The sequence below is a fragment of the Macaca thibetana genome, chromosome 7 (assembly GCF_024542745.1).
Source record: "Macaca thibetana thibetana isolate TM-01 chromosome 7, ASM2454274v1, whole genome shotgun sequence".
Taxonomy (NCBI): Eukaryota; Metazoa; Chordata; class Mammalia; order Primates; family Cercopithecidae; genus Macaca; species Macaca thibetana.
Window position 1 is genome coordinate 12,927,043 of NC_065584.1, and position 25,038 is coordinate 12,952,080.

Genomic DNA, 25,038 nt, shown 5'->3' on the forward strand with positions numbered 1-25,038 from the left:
AATATATATACAATCAAATATATGGAATTAATCCTCTTTCTAAACTGTATTTCCTTCAGTTTTTCCTTTTATTTCCATTCTGCTTACCATAGTATTTGTCATGTAGAATCTTAAAAAAATTGTACATACTTAAAAATCTTTGAAAAAATGGCCTTTGGGTTTTATTTGTTAGGTATTTCTTACTCCAAAGTTTTAAATGGTTCTCTGGTGACTTCTAGTACTTTTAGGTTATGTTGTTTTTTATTTAAATTTTTGATGTCCATGAAATGTGATGTTGTGACTGCATCAGTTAGGATAAGATGTTTTGTGCTGCAGTAACAAAGAATCTCCACCTCATAATATTTGAAATAAACAAAAGCTAATTTCTTACTCATGTTCTCTGTTCATTTTTTATCAACAGGGGGCTTAGGGACCCAGACTGACAGAACATATCACTGGGAACATTGCTGGTCACTGTAGGAGAGGCATAGAGAGATGGTGAATCATGCCCCGGCTCCTAAAGGCTTCCTCCTAGAAGTGACGTGCTCCCCCCATATTTCATTAATTAAAGAAGATCACCTGGTCAGGAGAGGAACACTGGAATCCTTGTGAACAGTTCCAGTGATTAGTAACAAAAACCATGGATCCAATATTTTATTTCCAGATGACAACTTTATTGTCTCAGTTCTAGTTAGTGGCAAATCCACTTTTTCTCCACTGATTTGAAATACCTTTTTGTATAATATTCTAAATTCTAGTATGTATCTGGGACCATTTACAGATTTCTTATTTTGTTCCATTGATCAGTCTTTTTATTCACGGACCATAATTTTAATTATCTGTTATATAATTAATAAATTATAATTTCATTATTTATAATTTATTAGAGGTTTCAGAATGTTTTGATATCTTATAAATCTAGCCCTCTTCCAATAGTCTTTATTTTTTTTCAGAATTTTACTATTCTTGCTTATTTTGTTTTCATATGCATGTTAGAATCATTTTGTCTAGTTAAAATCATTTTGTTTCTCTCTTGCTCCAGCCTGTCCACCTCCCACCCCCAGTGTGTTTGTGTGTGTGTGTGTGTGTAAGACCAAGAATAGTTATTGGTGTTTCTATTAAGTTTCTGTTAAATTTATATCCTAACTTAGGAAGAACTGACGTCTTTATGATGTGGAGTATTCCTATCCAAGGCCACGATGTGCCTTTTTATTTGTTCAAGCATTCCTTTTGTTCTTTTGCAGCTTTTAACATTTTTCCTCTGCCTAGAGCTTGCATAATTCTCAAGTTTGTACTTAGTATTTTATTTGTCATCATCATTGCTATTGTACAAAAAGCAGTCCTTCCTTTTTTTCTTCTTTCTTTTTTCTCCTGTTCCTCCTCCTCTTTCTTCCTTTTCTTGTCCCTCTTCTTCTTTTTCTTCTTCTCCTTCCCTCCTATTTCGTTTTTTGCATATGTGAAAGATATTAATTTCTCCAACCTTTTTTAAAAAGTATTAAACTGAAGGCAAAGATAGAGTAGAATGGGCATGACCCAGTGTCAACATAAGGGTAAGTTAGAGTTGCCCAAAGACAATTTCGTTCTCATATTTAACCTATAGAGATTGTGGGACAATAAATTTCAGCTGTATGGCTACTGTTTACAACATTAGTGTATTTGAAAAGTTGGCAAGATGGAGACAAGCAGTTTAATATTAAGAAAAGAAAGACATCTCATTTGAAAACTGCCAGCTGCAGCCACATCAAGCCTTTCCCAGGCAATGAGACGTCACTAGGCCGGGGACCTAACCCAGTGCTCCAAACACATGAGGTGCTTCTCAGAGACTTTTGGAATCAAGCTCAGTCCAGCCTCAGAGTTTCAGAACTGGGAAGGGGTTTATCATGAGCCAGAGCAGTGGTTCTCAATTGCAGTTGTGCAAGAGAATTGCCAGAGAACTTATACAAAACACGGATGCCCTGGCCCCCTCCAGACCAGTGATGTCAGAGACTGTGGGAGTGAGGGCTGGGGTCAGTCTCACTGCAACACCTCCCAGATGACTGCGCTGTGGAGCCCAGGTGGGGACCCACTGCTTTAGACCCATGTCCTCGCCGAACACATGACAAGATCATGGATGAGCGAGAGAAGTGAGCTGTCTGTGGTCCTGCAGCTAAGCAGCACGACATCTCCAGGGTCCTCTGTGAAGGTCACAGCAGCTGGTGCCTCCCCAGGCAGCCTGTGCCCCACATGCTGCTAAGAGCTTTGGGGTTAGTGACTCGTTTTACTATATCAACAACCCCATGAAGCAGGCTATATTATCCCAGTCCACAAGGGAGGGAGGAAGCCATTTCGGCAGCGTGCCCAAGGTTACACAGCTAGACAAGGGCAGCATTCAGGCAAGAACCCAAGGCCCCCTAGCTCAGAGGCCCACGTTCCCAAGCCAGGTTCTTATCCACTTTGTCATGAGGCCTGGGGACATTAACAGCCACTTTCTCCTCCCTGGGAAATAGTGAGTTATATAATATGATCATAGGATGTTTTAAATGTAAAATATTTTTAGCAGCTCAGTTAAAATCTTCGGCCAGAGTTGGTGGCTCAAGCCTGTAATCTCAGCACTTTGGGAGGCCGAGGCGGGCAGATCGTGTGAGCTCAGGAATTCGAGACCAGCATGGGCAACATGGTGAAACCCCGTCTCTAAAAAAAAAAAATACAAAAATTAGCTGGATGTGGTGGTGCACCCTGTAGTCCCAGTTCCCCAGGAGGCTGAGGTGGGAGGATTACTTGAGCCCCGGAGGCAGGGGTTACAGTGAGCCGTGATGGTGCTACTGCACTCCAACCTGGGTGACAGAGTGAGACCCTATCTCAAAAACAAATAAATAAGTAAATACATAAATAGTCAACAAAATAAAATCATCAACAACAGATTTGCCTGGTCTGGAGCAGGATAAGGACTTTGATACCCCAGCAGACCCTCTCTGTCCCATCATCCTCCATGGTCTTCCCTGCAAGCATTGTTTGAAAAGCCCAGGGACAGATACTCTTGGAATCTTTCTCCTCTCTAACACTGGGTGGTGAAGACTGAAGGAGAAAAGGAACGAGAAGAATTCGTCATCCATTCATCTGCTGATGGGCTTCTAGGTGGTTCCCAGTCTTGGCTCTTGTGAATAACGCTGCAATAAACACAGAGAGCAAATGTTTCTCCCAGATCCTGCTGTGAATTCTTCTGGACCAATCCCCAGAAGTGGGGACGCTGGATCATGCGGTAGTTCTATTTTTAATATTAGGAAGGACCGCCATACTGGGTTTTCTAGCAGCTGCATCATTTTACCTTCCCACCGATGGCATACAAGCATTCCAATTTCTTCACCACCTCACCAATATTTTTTAAAATAATGGTCCCTAACAAGGTGATACCTCTTTGTGGTTTGATCTGCGTTTCCCTGACAATGAGTGATGTTGAGCATCTTTTCACATACCTGTTGGCCATTTGTATGTCTTCTTTGGAGAAATGTCTCTTCAAGTTTTTCGTTTTTTTTTTTTGCTTTGAGACAGGGTCTCACTTTGTCACCCAGGCTGGGGTGCAGTGGCGTGACCATTGCTCACTGCATCCCTGAACTCCTGGGCTCCAGTGATCCTTCTACCTCAGCCTCCCAAGTAGCTGGCACTGCAGGCATGCATCACCACACCTGACTAATCTTTTCTTTTCTTTTTGAGACAGAATTTTGTTCTTGTTGCCCAAGCTGGAGTGCAATGGCGCGATCTCGGCTCACCGCAACCTCCGTCTCCCAGGTTCAAGCAATTCTCCTGCCTCAGCTTCCTGAGTAGCTGGGATTACAGGTACGTACCACCACGTCCGGCTAATTTTGTATTTTTAGTAGAGACGGGGTTTATCCATTTTGAGGCTGGTCTCGAACTCCTGATCTCAGGTGATCTGCCTGCCTCAGCCTCCCAAAGTGTTGGGATTACAGGCGTGAGCCACTGCGCCTAGCCAAATTTTTTCATTGTTAGTAGAGATGGGGTCTTGCTATGTTGCCCAGGCTGGTCTCAAACTCCTGAGCTCAGGTGATTCTCCCACCTCAGCCTCCTAAAGTGTTAGAATTACAGGCATGAGCCGCTGTGCCTGGTCTCTATTCAAGTTCTTTACCCGTTTTTTAATAGGGTTATTTGTTTTGGTTTTTGCTATTGATGGTAGGAGTTCCTTATGTATTTTTTATATTAACTCCTTATCAGATGTATATTTTGCAAATATTTTCTCCCATTCTGTAGATGGCCTCTTCACTATATACATATGATCAATTATTATTGGGCCTTTAAAAAAAGGAAATTCTGAAATATATGACAATGTGGATGAACTCGGGGGACATTATGATGACAGAAATAAGCCAATCACAGAAGGACAAGGACTGCATGATTCCACTTACCTGAGATTCTAAGACAGCTGAACTCATAGAAGCAGAACAGAATGCTGGTTGCCAGGTGCTGGAGGGAGGGGGAACTGAGGCAGCGTTATTCAACAGATAAAACTTCTAGTTATACAGGATGGAGAAGTTTTAGAAATATGCTGTACAACCTTGTGTGTGAAAACAATCCTGTATCATGCATTTAAAAATTCGTAAAAGGGAACCTGAGCAACATAGTAAGATCCCATCTCTACTTTTTTTTTTTTTTTTTTTTTTTTTTAACTGGCCAGGTGTGTTGGTGCATGCCTGTAGTCTCAGCTGCTTGGAAGGCTGAGGTGAGAAGATCGTTTGAACCCAGGAGTTCGAGGCTGAAGCAAGCTATGATCCCACCACTGCACTCCAGCCTGGATGACAGAGCAAGACCCTGTCCGTGGAAAAAAAAATATTGTTAAAGGGTAGATCTGTGTTAAATGCTTTTACTACAATAAAAGAAAAATCAGAGAGAAATGTGGGGGAATTGCTTTGCTTCACAATGTATTTCCTCCGGAGCAGATGCAAGCTTTTTGTGTTTTACTTTGACCAACCTGGGATCCAGCAGGCAGAGCCCCCTTTTGGAGAGCATAGAGTTGGCAGTGCTAAAGGCCACGCTTTCGGGGCTCTCAGATTACCCACCTGGCCTCTCTTAATGAGCCTGTGGACATCTGTGGCATGGGCAGACCAGCCATATTGGACCACTTTTCTCTACCAACCCCCCATCCCCCACCCAGGCACAGGGCCACGGGGGACACGGATGCCAAGCCTGGTTTGGTGAGATTTTCTCCAGCAGGCCTGTCTGCCCTGCCCTGCTTGCCCTCCCTCCTCCCAGTCCTGGCAGCTGCAAGGGGACCTCTAGACCTGCGAAGTGACAGGGCTGTAGAGGCCGGGGGCAGCTCTAAATGGCCTCTGGAAACAATTTCTTCTGCTCTGCTTTGGGGTTCTGTGAAATTTTCTCTCCTGTCTCCCTGCTGCCTTTCTTGGCCACGTCCCCGGGGCTCTGCTTTGCCTCTTTTCCCAGCCTGCTCTGTGTGTGTGTGTGTGTGTGTGTCTGTGTGTGTGTGTCCATGTGTGTGTGTCTCAGTGTGTGTCTGTGTCTGTATCTGTGCCTCTGTGTGTGTGTCTCTGTGTGTGTGTATGTGTCTGTGTGTCTGTGTGTGTGTGTGTGCTGTGTGTGTGTCTGTGTCTGTGTGTCTCTGTGTGTGTGTCTGTGTGTGCCTGTGCCTGTGTGTGTCTCTGTGTGTGTGTGTCTGTGTGTGTCTCTGTGTGTGTGTGCCTGTGTGTGTGTCTGTGTGTGTGTGCCTGTGTGTGTGTCTGTGTGTGTGTGTCTGTGTGTGTCTCTGTGTGTGTGTGCCTGTGTGTGTGTCTGTGTGTGTGTGCCTGTGTGTGTGTCTGTGTGTGTGTGCCTGTGTGTGTGTCTGTGTGTGTGTGTCTGTGTGTGTCTCTGTGTGTGTGTGCCTGTGTGTGTGTCTGTGTGTGTGTGTCTGTGTGTGTGTGCTGTGTGTCTGTGTCTGTGTCTGTGTGTCTCTGTGTGTCTGTGTATCTGTGTGTATCTGTGTCTCTGTGTGTGTCTCTGTGTGTGTCTGTGTCTGTGTGTCTATGTGTATGTCTGTGTCTCTGTGTGTGTGTGTCTGTGTGTCTCTGTGTCTCTGTGTGTATGTGTGTGTATGTGTGTGTATGTGTGTGTATGTGTGTATGTGTGTCTCTGTGTGTGTGTGTGTCTCTGTGTCTCTGTGTGTATGTGTGTATGTGTGTGTATGTGTGTCTCTGTGTGTATGTGTGTGTATGTGTGTCTCTGTGTGTATGTGTGTCTCTGTGTGTATGTGTGTGTATGTGTGTCTCTGTGTGTATGTGTGTGTATGTGTGTCTCTGTGTGTGTGTGTGTCTCTGTGTGTATGTGTGACTCTGTGTGTATGTGTGTGTATGTGTGTATGTGTGTCTCTGTGTGTATGTGTGTCTCTGTGTCTCTGTGTGTGTGTGTGTCTCTGTGTGTATGTGTGTGTATGTGTGTATGTGTGTCTCTGTGTGTATGTGTGTCTCTGTGTGTATGTGTGTATGTGTGTCTCTGTGTGTATGTGTGTATGTGTGTCTCTGTGTGTATGTGTGTGTGTATGTGTGTCTCTGTGTGTGTGTCTCTGTGTGTATGTGTGTCTCTGTGTGTATGTGTGTGTATGTGTGTGTATGTGTGTCTCTGTGTGTATGTGTGTGTGTATGTGTGTGTATGTGTGTCTCTGTGTGTATGTGTGTCTCTGTGTCTCTGTGTGTATGTGTGTCTCTGTGTGTGTGTGTATGTGTGTCTCTGTGTGTATGTGTGTGTATGTGTGTGTATGTGTCTCTGTGTGTATGTGTGTCTCTGTGTGTATGTGTGTCTCTGTGTGTATGTGTGTATGTGTGTCTCTGTGTGTATGTGTGTCTCTGTGTGTATGTGTGTATGTGTGTCTCTGTGTGTATGTGTGTCTCTGTGTGTGTGTGTCTCTGTGTGTGTGTGTGTCTCTGTGTGTATGTGTGTATGTGTGTCTCTGTGTGTATGTGTGTCTCTGTGTGTATGTGTGTGTATGTGTGTCTCTGTGTGTGTGTGTATGTGTGTATGTGTGTCTCTGTGTGTATGTGTGTATGTGTGTCTCTGTGTGTGTGTGTCTCTGTGTGTATGTGTGTCTCTGTGTGTATGTGTGTATGTGTGTCTCTGTGTGTATGTGTGTGTATGTGTGTCTCTGTGTGTATGTGTGTCTCTGTGTGTATGTGTGTGTATGTGTGTCTCTGTGTGTGTGTATGTGTGTATGTGTGTCTCTGTGTGTGTGTGTCTCTGTGTGTATGTGTGTCTCTGTGTGTATGTGTGTATGTGTGTCTCTGTGTGTATGTGTGTGTATGTGTGTCTCTGTGTGTATGTGTGTCTCTGTGTGTATGTGTGTGTATGTGTGTCTCTGTGTGTATGTGTGTCTCTGTGTGTATGTGTGTCTCTGTGTGTGTGTGTGTCTCTGTGTGTGTGTGTATGTGTGTCTCTGTGTGTATGTGTGTCTCTGTGTGTGTGTGTGTCTCTGTGTCTCTGTGTGTGTGTGTGTCTCTGTGTGTATGTGTGCCTCTGTGTGTATGTGTGTCTCTGTGTGTGTGTGTGTCTCTGTGTCTCTGTGTGTATGTGTGTATGTGTGTGTATGTGTGTCTCTGTGTGTATGTGTGTGTATGTGTGTCTCTGTGTGTATGTGTGTCTCTGCGTGTATGTGTGTGTATGTGTGTCTCTGTGTGTATGTGTGTCTCTGTGTGTATGTGTGTGTATGTGTGTCTCTGTGTGTATGTGTGTGTATGTGTGTCTCTGTGTGTATGTGTGTCTCTGTGTGTATGTGTGTGTATGTGTGTATGTGTGTCTCTGTGTGTATGTGTGTCTCTGTGTGTATGTGTGTATGTGTGTCTCTGTGTGTATGTGTGTCTCTGTGTGTATGTGTGTGTATGTGTGTCTCTGTGTGTATGTGTGTCTCTGTGTGTGTGTGTGTCTCTGTGTGTATGTGTGTCTCTGTGTGTGTGTGTGTATGTGTGTCTCTGTGTGTATGTGTGTCTCTGTGTGTGTGTGTGTCTCTGTGTCTCTGTGTGTGTGTGTGTCTCTGTGTGTATGTGTGTCTCTGTGTGTATGTGTGTCTCTGTGTGTGTGTGTGTCTCTGTGTCTCTGTGTGTATGTGTGTATGTGTGTGTATGTGTGTCTCTGTGTGTATGTGTGTGTATGTGTGTCTCTGTGTGTATGTGTGTCTCTGCGTGTATGTGTGTGTATGTGTCTCTCTGTGTGTATGTGTGTCTCTGTGTGTATGTGTGTCTCTGTGTGTATGTGTGTGTATGTGTGTCTCTGTGTGTATGTGTGTGTATGTGTGTCTGTGTGTGTGTGTGTGTCTCTGTGTGTATGTGTGTCTCTGTGTGTATGTGTGTGTATGTGTGTGTGTGTCTCTGTGTGTATGTGTGTCTGTGTGTGTATGTGTGTGTATGTGTGTATATGTGTATGTGTGTCTCTGTGTGTATGTGTGTCTCTGTGTGTATGTGTGTATGTGTGTCTCTGTGTGTATGTGTGTCTCTGTGTGTATGTGTGTGTATGTGTGTCTCTGTGTGTATGTGTGTCTCTGTGTGTCTCTGTGTGTGTGTGTGTCTCTGTGTGTATGTGTGTATGTGTGTCTCTGTGTGTATGTGTGTCTCTGTGTGTATGTGTGTATGTGTGTCTCTGTGTGTATGTGTGTCTCTGTGTGTGTGTGTGTCTCTGTGTGTATGTGTGTCTCTGTGTGTATGTGTGTGTGTGTGTCTCTGTGTGTATGTGTGTCTCTGTGTGTATGTATGTGTATGTGTGTCTCTGTGTGTGTGTGTGTATGTGTGTATGTGTGTCTCTGTGTGTATGTGTGTATGTGTGTCTCTGTGTGTATGTGTGTCTCTGTGTGTATGTGTGTATGTGTGTCTGTGTGTGTGTGTCTCTGTGTGTATGTGTGTCTCTGTGTGTATGTGTGTATGTGTGTCTCTGTGTGTATGTGTGTCTCTGTGTGTATGTGTGTGTATGTGTGTCTCTGTGTGTATGTGTGTCTCTGTGTGTATGTGTGTGTATGTGTGTCTCTGTGTGTATGTGTGTCTCTGTGTGTATGTGTGTCTCTGTGTGTGTGTGTCTCTGTGTGTATGTGTGTCTCTGTGTGTGTGTGTGTATGTGTGTCTCTGTGTGTATGTGTGTCTCTGTGTGTGTGTGTCTCTGTGTCTCTGTGTGTGTGTGTGTCTCTGTGTGTGTGTGTGTCTCTGTGTGTGTGTGTCTGTGTGTGTGTGTCTCTGTGTGTGTGTCTCTGTGTGTCTCTGTGTGTCTGTGTGTGTGTGTGTCTCTGTGTGTCTCTGTGTCTCTGTGTGTGTGTGTGTCTCTGTGTGTGTGTGTGTCTCTGTGTGTGTGTGTGTATGTGTGTCTCTGTGTGTATGTGTGTCTCTGTGTGTGTGTGTGTCTCTGTGTGTGTGTGTCTCTGTGTGTGTGTCTCTGTGTGTCTCTGTGTGTCTGTGTGTGTGTCTCTGTGTGTGTGTCTGTGTGTGTGTCTCTGTGTGTGTGTCTCTGTGTGTCTCTGTGTGTCTGTGTGTGTGTGTGTCTGTGTGTGTGTCTCTGTGTGTCTGTGTGTGTGTGTCTGTGTGTGTGTCTCTGTGTGTCTGTGTGTGTGTGTGTCTGTGTGTGTGTCTCTGTGTGTCTCTATGTGTGTGTCTGTGTGTGTCTGTGTGTGTCTGTGTCTCTATGTGTGTGTCTCTATGTGTGTGTCTGTGTGTGTGTGTCTCTGTGTGTGTCTGTGTGTGTGTGTCTCTGTGTGTGTGTCTGTGTCTCTGTGTATGTCTGTCTCTGTGTGTGTGTGTCTGTGTGTGTGTGTCTGTGTCTATGTGTACGTCTGTGTCTGTGTGTGCCTCTGTGTGTGTCTCTGTGTGTCTGTGTCTCTATGTCTGTGTCTCTGTGTGTGTGTGTCTGTGTCTCTATGTCTGTGTCTCTGTGTGTGTGTGTCTGTGTCTCTGTGTGCATATGTCTATGTCTGTGTGTGTGTCTGTGCCTCTGTGTATGTCTGTCTCTGTGTGTGTCTCTGTGTGTGTGTCTCTGTGTGTGTGTCTCTGTGTGTGTGTCTGTGTGTGTGTGTGTCTCTATGTGTGTCTGTGTGTGTCTGTGTGTGTCTGTGTCTCTATGTGTGTGTCTCTGTGTGTGTCTGTGTCTGTGTGTGTCTGTGTCTGTGTCTGTGTCTGTGTGTGTGTGTGTCTATGTGTGTGTCTGTGTCTGTGTGTGCCTCTGTGTGTGTATGTCTGTGTGTCTGTGTGTGTGTCTATGTCTCTGTGTGTGTGTGTCTGTGTGTGTGTGTCTATGTGTGTGTCTGTGTCTGTGTGTGCCTCTGTGTGTGTACGTCTGTGTGTCTGTGTGTGTGTCTATGTCTCTGTGTGTGTGTGTCTGTGTGTGTGTGTGTGTCTATGTGTGTGTCTGTGTCTGTGTGTGCCTCTGTGTGTGTATGTCTGTGTGTCTGTGTGTGTGTCTGTGTCTCTGTGTGTGTATCTCTGTGTGTGTGTCTCTGTGTGTGCCTGTATGCCTCTGTGTGTGTGTCTGTCTGTGTGTCTGTGTGTGTGTCTGTCTGTGTGTATGTCTGTGTGTGTGTGTGTGTATCTGTGTCTCTGTGTGTGTGTTCCTGTGAGTGTCTCTCTGTATGTGTCTCTGTGTGTCTGTGTGTCTCTGTGTGTGTCTGTGTATATGTCTGTCTGTGTGTATGTCTGTGTGTGTCTGTGTGTCTCTGTCTGTGTGTATGTCTGTCTGTGTGTATGTCTGTGTGTGTCTGTGTGTCTCTGTCTGTGTGTATGTCTGTCTGTGTGTATGTCTGTGTGTGTCTGTGTCTGTGTGTGTGTGTCTCTGTGTGTCTTATCGTTCCTTTCCTTTTCTCCACCCATCTCTCTTCTCTGCTCTATTATTAGAACAACCCAGGTCTGATGGTGTTCCAGCCAGCCAGGCCCTGGAGCCTAAAAGATCCAGAGTTGGCTCAGACATGGTTCGATCTGCTGCAAGCATGAAGGGCAGACATTAAAACCAAAATGCATGACAGAGAGGGCTCAGGGCTCAGAAGACGGTGTGGACGGTCCTATGAGATTTGGGAGGGAGACATCACTTCCATGCAGGGGACTTGGAAGAGGAAATTTCTTAGCCTCTCAGTCCCTGTTTCCTCAATTGTCGAATGCAAGGAGCCGCCACGTCGAGTTGCCATGAGGGCTGCATGAGTACGTGTCACCTTCTGTAACAGCATCTGGCAGGTGGCAGCCTTATGATGGCTTCCATTTCACAGATGGGGGACTGCGGCTCAGAAAGAGAAAGTAACCTCCTCACATTCACATGGCTCGTAGCGGCATCCAGTTGCACCTGGTACCCCACCCCCACTGCTGGGGTCTTTCTGGCATGCTACCCTGCTTCTTCATCCTTTGTGAACCGAAATCTGTCCTCTGGGCCCCTCTGTCACAGCTGTAATTGCCTTGCACTCTGGCTGGTTGTGCATAGCACAATCCTCCCCTGTCTGCCACGGGCTTCTTGAGGACGGGGATGGCGCTGGCGCTCCTGTGTGTGACAGCATCTCCTGTTCCGACGTTGCCTGTGCTGCCGGTGTGCTTGCTTGTCTCAGGAAGTGGGCCAGCCTTTGAGCTTCCTCGTTTCAGGAATTTGGAATCACAGGACTGAAAGTCACATTGTCAGACAGCTAACAACCCCCTCCTGGCGTTGGTATTGTGGGCACCTGGGCTCATGCCAGGGCACGGAACCAGATCATCATTCAGAGTCTGAATGGGGACCGTGGGGTTGGCCAGATCGGAGAGACAGAGGGGACAGGGTCCCTTAGGTGAGGAAGGGAGGAGGAGAGGGATTGAGTTACCAGCACTTCGTTCCCTCACAGAGGCCCAGGTCATGACTGAACTTGTGCTGTGGTTTTCTGTTTCTAATCACTGCCTACTGCCCACCTGGCCCAATAGGCATTTGAGTTTGGGATCCTTTCATTGGAAACCCTCATAAAACAAAAAGTAAGGCACCTGTTTTCTTGTACATTAGGGCTGCTCACTCCACCTTCTCAGGGGTATTACCTCCCATGACTCCAGGGCTGCCCCCTTCTGGGGGAGGCTAATTTTATTGACTCATTGGTGCTTTGTGGGCACCTGCTCACTGGAGAAGAGAAAAAAAAAACAATTTTTATTTCTTGCAAAAATGTAGAATGGAAAATGAAGGTTAGGCGGGCTCATGCAGGCCTGGCTCCTTGACCAGCACTCAGCACGGCTCCTTGTGCCCACCTGCTGTCCTTGGTACGGCTCTAGGACGGGCGTCTAGTGAGGGCCAGGTGCAGGGCAGTTCCCCAGGTGGCCTTGGATGATCCAGTTTGCCCCCACTTCTTTCTCATTTGCAGCTCTCAAGAATAACTGTAGCATGGGCTGGGAATGCAATATCCTGAGATAGGGAAGGACTGGCCAGAACAGCCCAGGCTCAGTTCCCACCCTCCCCAGAAACATGGTATCCTTCAACACTTCAGTCCAACAAGTCATGTTGACCCTGGGTATAAAACCCAGTGCTACGGATTGGATATGGTTTGTTTGGCCCCGCCTTGTCGCATGTCGAGATTCGATTCCCAGTGCTGGAGGTAGGGCCTGCTGGGATCCTGTTTGGACCATGGGGGCGGATCCGTCATGAATGGCTTGGTGCCATTTTTGTGGAAATAAGTGAGTTCTCACTCATTTGCTGAGAGCACTGATGTTAAAAAGAGCCTGGTGTAGCCTGGCCAACATGGCAAAATGCCATAAAAAATTAGCCAGGCATGGTGGTATGTGCCTGTAGTCCCAGCTACCCAGGAGGCTGAGGTGTGAGGATTGTTTAAGCCTAGGAGATTGAGTCTGCAGTGAACTGTGATCACACTACTGCACTCCAACCTGGGCAACAGAGTGATACTGTATCGAAAAAAGAAAAAAAGAGCCTGGTGCCTCCCTCCCCTCTCACTTGCTTCTGCTCTCCCACCATGAGATCTCTGCACATGATGGCTTCCCTTGTCTTCCACCATGAGTGGAAGCAGCCTGATGCCCCAACCAGAAGTGGATGCCGACGCCATACTTCTTGTACAGCCTACAGAATTTTCAGTCAAATAAACTTATTTTCTTTATAAATTACCCAGCCTCAGGTATTCCCGTATAGCAACACAAACAGACTAAGACACCCAGGGAAGGCTGCCTTCTGGGGTTCCTCAGCTGCTCTGCAAATGGAGCACACACAGATGAGACCCCGTGTATCCCAGGCAGCTTTCCTGAGCCTTGGGGACCCAGCTTGCAAGGAATCCTAGGCTTCTGTTATCCTTTGCTGCCCATCTGTCAGTAATAAGCCCACTTCATGTAACTCGTGTGTGGGTCTCACTGGACTCAGGCAAGTTGGTCACCAGTGCACAGTGAACCTGCTTTGCACCAGATGTAAGATTTGGTCTCAGATGTGCCTGGCCCTAAAGCCTGTGTGGGTCCTTTCTTTTGTGCAGTTGGAAATCCAGGAACATGAGCCACCTGACAGCCAAAGTCACAGTTGCAGTAACTTACATGGAGGATGATATGGTTTGGCTCTGTGTCCCCACCCAAATCTCACCTTGAATTGTAATAATCCCCATGAGTCATGGGAGGGACCTGGTGAGAGGTAATTGAATCATGGGGGTGGGTTTTTCTCATGCTGTTCTCATGATAGTGAATAAGTCTCATGAGATCTGACAGTGTCATAATGGGCAGTTCCCCTGCACATGCACTCTTGCCTGCCGCCATGTAAGACATGCCTTTCTCCTCTTTCACCTTCCACCATGATCGTGAGGCTTCCCCGTCATGTGGAACTGTGAGTCCATTAAACCTTTTATTTAAAAAAAACAAATTACCTGGTCTTGGGTATGTCTTTATTAGCAGCATAAGAACAGACTAATACAGTGGGTACAGACAGTTACAAATACCCGTTGTGTGTCTAGACTGGGCAAAAAAAATCTTTAGGACACTCATTTTTCCCATTCTACTCATTAATAGGTGGCCCTAAAGCAGGCTTTGTCTGTAGGCTGCAAAAAGGTGTTGCTCATATTTTTCTCAGCCCCACACATGAATTAAGGGACCAATGCCACTCCCCTGCCCTGCTGGTCACACCAACTTAACCTCTTTTGGGATCATGGGGGCAAGTGCGTTTAGCAACCTGCTGCTCAACATGTAGCCACCCTGCCGGTAACCTCAGCATCACTGGGACCTTGTGAGAAATATGGGACCTCAGGCCCCATCCCAGACCTGTTGAATCAAAATTTGCTTTCTAAAAAGACACACAGGGAATTTGTGCATACAGTAAAGTTTGAGATTCATTAATTTAGCAAAATGGATAAGACTGGAAAGCAGCTCACCTGCTTTCTAGCTCAGTGAGCTGGAGCACGTCTCTGAAATTCTCTGATCCTCAGCTATGAGAAGGATTGAATCATTAGAAGTTGCCTTTTTTTTAAATATTTACAAAATATAGGTACAATCCAAATATAAGCAATTTCATATGGTCCAACAAAATACTCATTTTGTTGGATTGTTGTGATAATTCATTTAAAAATGAGATAAAAGATAGAAAGCATTTGGTACATAGTGGGTGTTTGCTCAATGGTAATTACTGCCTGTGTGCAGGGAGAATAGCCTTGATCACCTTACCCCCATGGGTTCCTGTGAAAACCAAGCAAAAAAACCCAGGTATATGCAACTTTTCATTTAACTGGAGTCTATAATAGAAGGTCTGCTGTGTAGGCCATTCTGTTCCCTCTGAGTCACCCAGCATGTCTGAGGGGGTGTTATCCCAGTGGATTTACAATCTTCCCCAGAAAAAGCATGCTTCCCGTTTCCATGTGGAAAGTCATCACCAGGAAGGGCCGACTGAACTCAGTGCCTGGAGTGGGTGAGAGGTCAAGGTCTGGGTGAGGCCTGGGGGTGAGCTGAATGCTGGTGGCTGCAGCAGCTTCAGAGCCCTTCTCATCCAGAGTCATCATGGCCTTATGAGTGACCTGCAAGGAAAATTCTAGAATCATCAAGCCACCCCATAGGAAGGACAAACCAGGCCTTTATGTTGGGACCAATTTTTTTCTGTTCTGTTACTTAACCCCATATGTATCTATCTACTCACTTACCCAGTCAGTGATTCTTCTATCTACTCTTTAAAAAATTCACTATCCATCTACTACTCTTACATACTTCTGCCTGACTGTTGTCCATCCATCATTGATCCATTCAACCAGCCAGCCAGCCAACCATACTCCACACCTCTCAACCATCTACTTACCTCTGCATGCACCACTTATGTATTCATATACCTGTCCATGCACCACTCACTTACCCACCCATCCACGCATCATCCATGCACCCTGCTACCCATGCATCTTTCTATCCGTGATTCCAGCTATTCACTATTCACCTATTCATTCATCCAATCACCAGTCTCCCCATCTATATCCTTTTTTATGGCTGGCATCTGCACTTTACTGGTTACAGTATATTTTGAATATCACACCAGCATCTATCTGTCTATTCACCCATTTCTCCATCCATTCATTCATGTATTCATCCAACCACTCTTTCACCCAATCATTATTGACTTAATCTTTCATTCATTTCATTTTGCTAATTTATCCTCACTCATTCAATCACTCGTTTATTCATGAGTTTATTCCGTGTGCATTTATTGAGTACCGATGCTGTGTACTCCACTGTGCCGGGGATGGTAGGGATAGAAACATGGATTTGACTGACTTTAAAAAAGCTCATCATTTGATCGGGAAGATAAGACAGGTAAAGAAAGCAAGAGTGGAAAGTTATCAGGAGAGATTTCTTTCTGCTTTGAGTGTGGGAGTGAAGGATAACAACAGAGAAACCTTCATGGAGGAGGTAACATTTGTGCAAGGCCTTGAAGAATTGATATAACTTGAATATTCAGATATGGGGGAGAACATTTTGGGTGGTTTGAAATTAAAAAGTCTGGGCTGGGCGTGGTGGCTCACGCCTGTAATCCCATCACTTTGGGAGGCCGAGACAGGCGGATCATGAGGTCAGGAGATTGAGACCATCCTGGCTAACACGGTGAAACCCCGTCTCTACTAAAAATCCAAAAAAAAAAAAAAAAAAAATTAGCCGGGCGAGGTGGCGGGCGCCTGTAGTCCCAGCTACTCGGGAGGCTGAGGCAGGAGAATGGCATGAACCCGGGGGGCGGAGCTTGCAGTGAGCCGAGATCGCGCCACTGCACTCCAGCCTGGGCGACAGAGCGAGACTCTGTCTCGGAAAAAAAAAAAAAAAAAGTCTGAGCCAAAGTCAGAAGGTGAAAACTGTGGGGGCATGTAGGATACCGTGAAGTTCAGTTGAGCAGGATGCTGTGAATAGTAGGAAACATAGTCTGGACAGGAGGGTGATGACTAGATCATGGAAGACTGGGAAATCTTCAGTTCCCTGAGGACCAAGCTGTTCCCCATGTTCCCTGTCAGTTCCCCCACCTTTTTTTTTTTTTTTTTTTTACATAACTTGTACTTTAGGTCTAAAAGCAGGAATGATCTCCCCAGGAAGCGTCCTCTGCACTTCCAACCTGGGGACACAATTTGCATATCTGCCTTCCCTTTCCTTATTTCCTTTGAGATCCCCAGTGTCTTGACAAAGCAGGTGGCAGTCACAGAATCATCGCAAGGAAGCAAATAGCAACTTGCAAAGTTAAAAGAAATAGCGTCTCCTGTCTTTAAAGAGGTCCTGGACATCTCCCTCCAGTGTTCATCAAAAGACACTGAGACGCCCTCTGAACACACCGACCCCAACCTACTTTAGAGATGTTCAGTCCAGGCTGCCCAGGGAAGCCTCCACCCACAGTCACTTGTGGGAGGAGCATCTCCAGTCTGTAGGTTCTAGAAATGGAAAATTTGGGGAAGTGGAAATCGAGTTCTCTGTGGAGAGACAGAAATTGGGTTGCAGTAAAGATCCTGAAACAGCCTCTCACCTTCTTCCCTGCTTGGGGTCCCTCTGACCCACACACCCGCTCCATCCCATTCTCGGAGGGGCAGTGGGTGTGAGCTTTCTAAAAGGCATACCATCACCAATTCACCTCAGTGTGGGAAGGGGGTTGTAACTACACTGACATGGAAGCCCTACAAGGACAGTGTCATTCTCATGTGATAATAGCAGGTGATACAATGATGTTCCCAGGAACCCAGAGCGGGCACACCTTGCCTGTTCTGGGGATCTGTCAAGCCTTCACAGAGCAAGTGATAGCTCTGCTATGCCATGAATAAAGAATAAGAATCCCAGAGAGGGCTGGGTCAAGAAAGGGCACGTCAGGACGAGGAATTTGCACACACAAAAGCCCAGGGCTGAGGAACAGCCTGGCAAGTTCAGGAAACTGCAGGGAGCTCAGTAGGTTCCAGGAATAAGCATGGGGGAGTTGGGAACACAGAAAAAAAGGCCGAGGAGGGAGAAGGCTGAGACTGGGAGAGGCCAGAGCACCAGGCTCTTCAACAGCGTAAGGGGCCAAGGGAGCCCATGACAAGTCACTGTGTCTGCAGCAGAGGTGGGACTTGGGACCAGCCTCCAGACTTCTGGGCCAGTGCTCTCTCCAGTCCTTCCTCCCCAGAACCCAAACTGATATCTTCAAGGATGCAATAACAGTGCCCTGGAGAGTGACAGAGCCCTGAGGGGGAACAATACCATGGAGGTGACAGCATCCCAGGGGGTAACTGTGTCCCTGCGGTGACAGTGCCATGACAACGTATTCTGGGGGTGATGATGCTATGGGTGGAAGGTGATAGTGTCCTGAGGGCAATAGTGTCTTGGAGGGGTGACAATACCTGTGGGGTGACAGTGTCCTAGAAATAACAGTGACTGGGGAACGACAGTGTTCTGGGGTGTGACAGTATTCTGGGAAGGTGACAATATCCTGAGGGATGACAGTGTCCTGGAGGTGAGATGTCCTGGGTGATGTGACAGCATCGTGGTGGATAACAGTGCTCTGAGCAGGGACAGTGTCCTGGGGTGACCGTGCCCTGGAGGTGACAGTGTCCTGGGGTGATAACGCCCTTGAGGTGACTGTGCCCTGGGGACACTTTACAGTGGCTGAGGGAGAAGGTGGGGCCCGGCCTTCCCGGGGCTCTGCTGCGTGCGGGCTACCTGGTCCTGAGCAGACTGTCCCACTTAATCAGTGTTTCGGGCAGCAAGGCATCTTCCAGCTGCCTCATCTTGCCCCTGTTGGGGAAGATGAAGAAGGTGGTGGTGTTCCCAGCATGGTCCATCTGCAGCACAGAGCATTGCAACTCAGGGTCGTGCAGGAAGCGGTGGCTGGCCTTCTCCTTCATCATGGGCACCCACACAGCCCTGTGCTCATCTACAAAGAACTCCTTTGGGCTGGTGGCACGTGAGTCAAAGGGTTTCATCCACTCAGCTGAGGGGAAGAGCAACACAAATGTCATCCTCACAGAGAACCGAGAACGGGCTTGGGGTCACCCTTCTGGCAGCTTGTGGGAGTGGGGAAAGCACCTTGGATGCTGGAATCTTGGAGTCCACACTCAGGAAGCCAAGTCCCACTCAATAACTCACTCCTGAGAGGTCCCTTAGTACCTGTGTGGCCCTGGGGCTGAGCCCGGAGCCTCCCTGAGCTTCTGTCCTCATTTGAAAATGATCAATACTATTAGAAACTATTACAATAGTATAATAAGATTATAATCACATAAACACAAATGCTCTCTCATCTCCTTAATCTCTCCTGGAGGTGGTTAATTTTTAAGAAAAAATGTAGCCAGGTGCGGTGGCTCAAGCCTGTAATCCCAGCACTTTGGGAGGCCGAGACAGGTGGATCACGAGGTCAGGAGACCGAGACCATCCTGACTAATGCGGTGAAACCCCATCTCTACTAAAAAAAAATACAAAAACTAGCCGGGTGAGGTGGCGGGTGCCTGTAGTCCCAGCTACTCGGGAGGCTGAGGCAGAAGAATGGTGTATACCCGGGAGACGGAGCTTGCAGTGAGCTGAGATCCGGCCACTGCACTCCAGCCTGGGCGACAGAGCGAGACTCTGTCTCAAAAAAAAAAAAAAAAAAAAAAAAAAGAAAAAGAAAAAATGTTATCACTGTGGCACAAGCTTCTTGAATGTAGGTGTGGATTTGAAGGCTGGGTTCTGCCTGGCTTTGAAATCTAGGGCAAGTTACCCCACTTTGCGTCAGTTTCTCATCTATCAAGTGGACACGATATCTATCTTGTTGGGTTGTGATGAGAATTAAAATTAAATATGCGCAGAGCCGGCATGTTAATAAGAACTTTGTAGTCAATATATGTGTGTGTATGTGTAACCATGCCTACAAATAAACACCATCAACAGTCATAGATGCATATTTGAGTGACGCCTCACTGGCTCAGGCAAATAAGCTTTTTTCTTTTTAAAAAATCTGTTTTCTCATCTGTAAAATGGGAACATTGATCTTAGGCATATCTGCTAAGATAAGACTGGTCTGTTTCACCCAGGTGAGAGTCAAGAGAGATTGTGGGGTACACACACTTTGAGATCTACAGAGCACTGTACGAATGTGAGGACTGAGTTCACCTCCTGAGTCCTGAATGAGAACAAGGGGATAACAACAAGCGTCCCCTGCCCGCCCCCAAATGGCCACCATGGCATCATGTGGTCTATTAAACTAAGTCAGGCATTAACAGCGGTGGATTGAATGTCATGACTGTATTGTTTAAACACACACAATGGTGGGGTCATGCAGCCTGTTCACTGTCTTGGAAAAAATTAAGGACTTAAAAAAAAATTTAGGACTCTTCCTGCTCTAATCCATGCCTCCTAAGGCCTGCCAGAGGAAGGAAATTCAGGTTCCTTAATACAGTGGTGGCTTCTAGAGTTACTCAAAGGGGAGCTCATAGTCTTCCATTAGCAGAATCACCTGTGTGAGGAAGGGAGGTGAGCTTCTTCAAACGCAAGGTCATGGGTCTTGGACTTACCCCACTGAAATCAGAATCACTTAGGATAGGTACGAGATACCTGCATTAAACAAACTCTCTAGAAAGTTCATATGCACATTAAGTTTGAAAAACTCTTCTTTAAACACAAACTCTTCCAGTGTCATTAACATGGAGAAGGAGATGAGTTGCGTGTTACTGGAGGCATTCAAGTAGAGACATCAAGAACTCAAGGGCAGACACTCACTGAGTGTCACCTATATCTAAGTCAGGAGGGGACACTTTCCAGCTGCTGTGAGGGGTGGGGCTCGGGTGTGGTTGGAACCTGGGTTCTGGGATTCTGGGAAGGAGGTTTGCATTGGGCACACACGCTCTTACCTCTGAGGAGCATGTGATTCACCAGAACTGCTGTGGTTTCACTGCTGAGGTCCTTCTCCCAGGCCCCAAGCTTCCCCTGGGTCTGCTTCTCTATGTATTCATCAATGTGTTTTTGGGCCTCCTCTAGGCTCTGGTTGGCCCTTGTGCCCAGGCCACTGAACCTGTGCTGGGCCATGGTCAAGAGGAGCCGGGGACCCTGCCCAGGGAGCCTGAGCATCAGATCCCAGAAGCCCTCCTGGATCTCCGCCTCAGGCACCACAGTGAGGTTGAACCCCAGGCCCTCCAGGAGTTTGGTCCTGCTGGCCCCTGGGGCCCACCGAGAAAGCATGGCCAAGGCCAAGGAGAGGCTCACCGGGGAGAAGAGAATGTTCTCTCCAGGGGCGTTCACAGCCAACTGTCTGTAGAGTTTGAAGGCAAAGTCTATGTTGCTCACAGAGATTTTGTGGCAGGGCAGGGCAGGCCCAGGGCTGCTGTCCTGGGGGCCAGAATGGATGAGATCCGAAGCTTCTTGGTCAACCAGAGCCACACAATGAGCCCCAGCCATGAGCACAGTGACCAGCGGCCACCACCAAGGGGCTTCCATCCTCTGGGGTCCTTGGTCTGAAAGCAGTGTGGCAGAGAGGACAACAATGTCAATGGTAATGATAACGATAATGTGTGATATTCACAAAGTGTCTGCCCTGTGCCAGGCACCCAGCAAATACTTCAAGGCTCTCCTTGCCTCTCCTGGGGGCTCCCTTCCCATCCCCTCCTCCCCACTCCACAGCTTCCTGCTCACAGACAGACATGGGGGATCTCTGGACAAAGTCAGAGCCCCTCGTCCAGAGGACCCTTCTATGAATCCTGGCTGCGCCACATCCCAGATCTACGACCTTGGGTGATCCACTTAGCCCATCTGAGCCCCACTTCTTATCCCTGACCTTAGACTTGCAGGAAGCTTGTAAGGAGAGGAGGGCTAGGAGGTGCCTCATGGTACAGCAAGGAGTCCAGGGCTCTGCTCGCATAAGCCCAGCAACCTTAGGCAAGTGGCCTTGCCTCTCAGGACCTTGGCTTCCACTCTGTGGGATGCTGCTAAGAATCCCCACATCACAAGGCTACAGAAATTCAAAGTGTGCACAGAGCACACTCAGCCCAGGAGCCGGCACAGAGAGCCCCAGGAGTGGCAGCGGACTTGGGGCCTCCCTTCCAGTGGTCTGACTCAGCAGGCCTCCGTGGAGTATGGAATCCATTTTGGCAAGGATCTGAGCTGGTCCTGGGCCCCACTTAGGGAACCACTGTGATACTTTTAACAGTAAAATCAGATGCGTTCACTCCCTGCTAGAGATTTCCAATGGCCCTATAGCAACCAAGAGAAATCCTGTGTTTCTCACCACACCTTAGGAGGCCCTACATGACAGGGCCCTGCTAGCCTTTCTCGCATCCTCTTTTTTTTTTTTTTTTGAGACAGAGTCTTGCTCTGTCACCCAGGCTGGAGTGCAGTGGCGTGATCTAGGCTCACTGCAACCTCCACCTCCCAGATTCAAGTAATTTCCTAGTAGGGACACGGTTTCACCATATTGTCCAGGCTGGTCGAACTCCTGACCTCAGGAGATCTGCCCACCTCGGCCTCCCAAAATGTTGGGATTACAGGGATGAGATACCATGCCTGGCCTCTGACCTCCTTCTGATCATCCTTTCCCTCCCTCCCTCTGCTCCAACCATCCTGGCCTTCTTGCTAGTCTAGAACTTACCAAGCTTCTTCTTCCTGCTCAGGACCTGTGTTCTTGCTGTTGGCTGCCCGGAGCAGCCTTGCTCTGACCCTTTCCACAGCTCACTTCCTTCCTTCACTCAGTTGTTGGCTCAAAGGTCACCTCCCCAGAGAGACCCCACCTCTGCCCTTGCCACCCTCACCCTGCCTGGTTTTTCTGATGCCCATCTGGCATGATAGGACATGTTTGTCTGGTTTCTCCACTAGAAGACAAGCTCCATGAGAGCAGATACTCTGTCTCATGCATGGTTCATTCCTAGCGCTCAGCGCAGAGTGCTCTCTCAACAATATTTGTTGGAAAAAACAAATCGTTCATGGGCTAACCTTTGGGGGGCCTCCTTCTAGGGCTTCTGCCTTACCTAGAGCACAGGCGTTTTCCTGCCTCTCTGGGACCTAACACTGGACCATTCCTAGCTTTCTCTGCCACAAGTGCTTGGCCTCACATGTCCACTCTAGGCTTGGGTTAATAACTGACAGAATCGACCATCATCACAACCCCTTGTCCTGCCTCTGATTTTCCATGGGACCTTGGGCAGCCCTGGGCCTTTCTGAACTTGAGCTTCCTCATCTGCGTAAGAAACAATCAGCTTAGCCTCAGCCTCAGCCTCCAGGAAAGCCTCTGTTCCCTGCGATTTACTTATTGACAGAGAACCAACTATCTCCATTTACCCATTTGCCTGGTAATCTGCTGTGGTGAATATCTTGGTTTTGCTGAAGTTTGTACTTTCATTGTCTTGTCTTTAACTTTCATTCATTCACTCATTCATTCATTGAACAAACATAGACAAAACGTCTGCTGCATGTCAGGACTTGAATTGTACGCTGGGGACACAATATGAAAGAGACACAGTGGTTCCCTTGGGGAGGCTCGGGTCCTGTGGGACAGACAGGCAGAGATCTGCGCAGGGTGGTGTGTGCTGCATGGCCAGGCTGGTGACAAGCTGTCTCGGGTCCAGTGTTCTGTCCATGTTCGCATTCTCTAGGTGGGGTTCCATTGTGCCCTGCTGGTGAGGGTGTAGTTGGAACCTAGCAGCAGCAGAGACTTCCTCTGAGGGCCCACAACCATGGAGCTTTTGGGCAGAAAGGATGCCCTGGTCTAACCTGGGCCTTGGACAGACAGGAACACTGAGGCCCCGAAAGACGCTCATTCATGTACTTGCTGACTCACTCACTGAATGAATATTCAGCAGTCAGGGCAACAGGGACTGGCAGCCTGGGCCCTGCCTGGAAGGAACATGCCAGTGATTGCAGGGAAATGCGGGGAGCTGATTACAGCTCAGTGAGGAAAGGACGATAGCATTTAGAGGCGAACCACAAAGGGTGAATGAGGAGCCTATAGGAGGCATGGAAGGTAGAAGTTCCTGGAAGGCTTCCTGGAGGAGGTGGCACCTGAACTGAAACTGGAAGATGGAGCAAGAGAGAGGCAGGAAAGGGATTTGGGGGTTTCAGCAGAGGCAAGAGCATGCTTGAGGCCATGGAGGCAGGGTGAGTCGGCACCACTCCAGACTGTTGCCTATATGCACAGCTCCTGTTGCACAGTGGGCACGTGTGTGTGTGTGTGTAGGTGTGTGTAGCATGATGATCTAACTTGTGGCAAGTTCAACAAGTCAGCTGGGGAACTGGGGATCTAGCCCCACCCACAGCCCCCAACTCACCTGAAAGTGAATGCTTTCCGTGAGCTTTTGGAGGAGCTGGGGGAGATTCGGCAGGTTTAACGGCCCTTGAAAAACTGCGTTCCTCAGGGAGGGTTGTGATGGGCTGGATTTCTGGGAATAACTCAGACTGAATAAGGCTGCCCTTGGCTCAGTGTCCACCCTTGGCAAAAACCAGCAGAGGAAAACAATCTGCCCTCCATTAGGGTTATGTGGAAATCCGTGTGTGGAGAAGAACGTGGGTTGTGCCCTGGAATCGTGACGGGTGTCCTGGAATTGTGGCGGGTGTCCTGGAATTGGGGCCGGTGTCCTGGAATCGTGGCGGGTGTCCTGGAATCGGGGCGGGTGTCCTGGAATCGGGGCGGGTGTCCTGGAATCGGGGCGGGTGTCCTGGGTGCAGGTTCCACCACTTTTGTTGTGCCTGACACTCCCAGGCCTCAGTTTCTTCCCCCGCCCTCCTTACTGCTCAAGGTTGACGGGAAAGTTAAGCCTAGTGATATACATAGAGGTTCTAGCAAAAGGCTGAGCAAATTGGAGCGATGCTCCGCCCTCTCCTGGTCACATTCTTTTGCCCAACACACATTATGGACACTTAACTGTTGTGTCAGACACTGTGCTCATCACAAGAAAACAGAGACGCCCAAGTCAGAGTTCTTGCCTCCAAGGAGCTTGAGTTACGGTATTTTTAAATGTCATAATTGCTTTTTCATTCGGGCTCTAATACCTTTTAAGTTGTAATGGCTAGTTACAATGTAATGATTGCTTCTTTGGGAAAGTCGATAGAACTTTCCCCTTTCATGCAATGTGAACAGAAAAGTTAATATGTACTCAACAGAAAGAGTGTTTGCAAAGCCTTAGCGAATCAAATGCTTTGTCTTTCCTGAGCTGGCTTGGAGGCAGGGATGGCACAAGAGGACCTGCAGATTGAGTGCAGATAAGATTCCCAGGAGATAATGGGTCTGAGCCAGAATTAATTTTCTTCCAGCTTTGCTTGTTATTACTATATTTTTGCTCTGCTTATCCACTGTCTTGACATCAATAGCCACACGGTCACCTCTTGTTGACTTCCTAAAACCTTCAATTCTTGATGTTCACATCATGGATGGCACCACAGGGGTCTATTATGAGATTCATTGTATTCATTCATTCACGAATTCATTCATTCATCATGGAATGCTTACTGCATGTGAGGATGATGCATTAAGTACTGGGGAATAAGGCAAATCCTGCCCTCAAGGATTTTTTTTAATGGCTTTATTGAGATATAATTTATATATTATACATTTCACCCACTCAAAGTGTGTCATTCAATATGTTTAGTATATTGACAGAATTATATGGCCATCACCACAATCAAATTTTATTTATTTATTTATTTATATTTCAATACGTTTTGGTGGAACAGGTGGTATTTGGTTACATGAATAAGTTCTTTAGTGGTGATTTCT

At 47.4% G+C, this 25,038-nt stretch overlaps 2 protein-coding genes across 3 annotated transcripts in view; one reads left to right on the top strand and one right to left on the bottom strand.

The window, feature by feature from the left end:
- The window catches only part of LOC126959657 (alpha-1-antitrypsin), a 401,225-nt gene that overhangs the window by 122,263 nt on the left and 253,924 nt on the right, over window positions 1-25,038 (top strand). The gene's annotated exons all lie outside the window — the stretch shown is intronic.
- LOC126959674 (putative serpin A13) lies at window positions 13,880-24,061 on the bottom strand. Of its 2 annotated transcripts, none has more exons than XM_050799147.1 (5): window positions 23,594-24,061; window positions 20,192-20,791; window positions 18,030-18,300; window positions 16,693-16,813; window positions 13,880-14,899 (listed from the first exon to the last, which is right to left on the bottom strand). In XM_050799147.1, exons 2-5 carry the CDS (start codon window positions 20,772-20,774, stop codon window positions 14,690-14,692), a joined length of 1,185 nt encoding a protein of 394 aa, XP_050655104.1. In that variant the 5' UTR covers window positions 20,775-20,791; window positions 23,594-24,061; the 3' UTR covers window positions 13,880-14,689. The 2 variants fall into 2 exon arrangements, with proteins under 2 accessions (XP_050655104.1, XP_050655105.1); XM_050799148.1 differs by lacking the exon at window positions 23,594-24,061 and adding an exon at window positions 21,922-22,400.

Excerpts from the sequence above, each read along its gene's own strand:
- LOC126959674 (XM_050799147.1), bottom strand. The coding sequence starts at position 20,774 with ATGGAAGCCCCTTGGTGGTGGCCGCTGGTCACTGTGCTCATGGCTGGG. Across the intron at positions 18,301-20,191 it reads GAATCACATGCTCCTCAGAG|CTGAGTGGATGAAACCCTTT; the intron begins GTAAGAGCGTGT and ends TCTTCCCCTCAG. Across the intron at positions 14,900-16,692 it reads CTGGACTGAACATCTCTAAA|GTCACTCATAAGGCCATGAT; the intron begins GTAGGTTGGGGT and ends TTTTCCTTGCAG.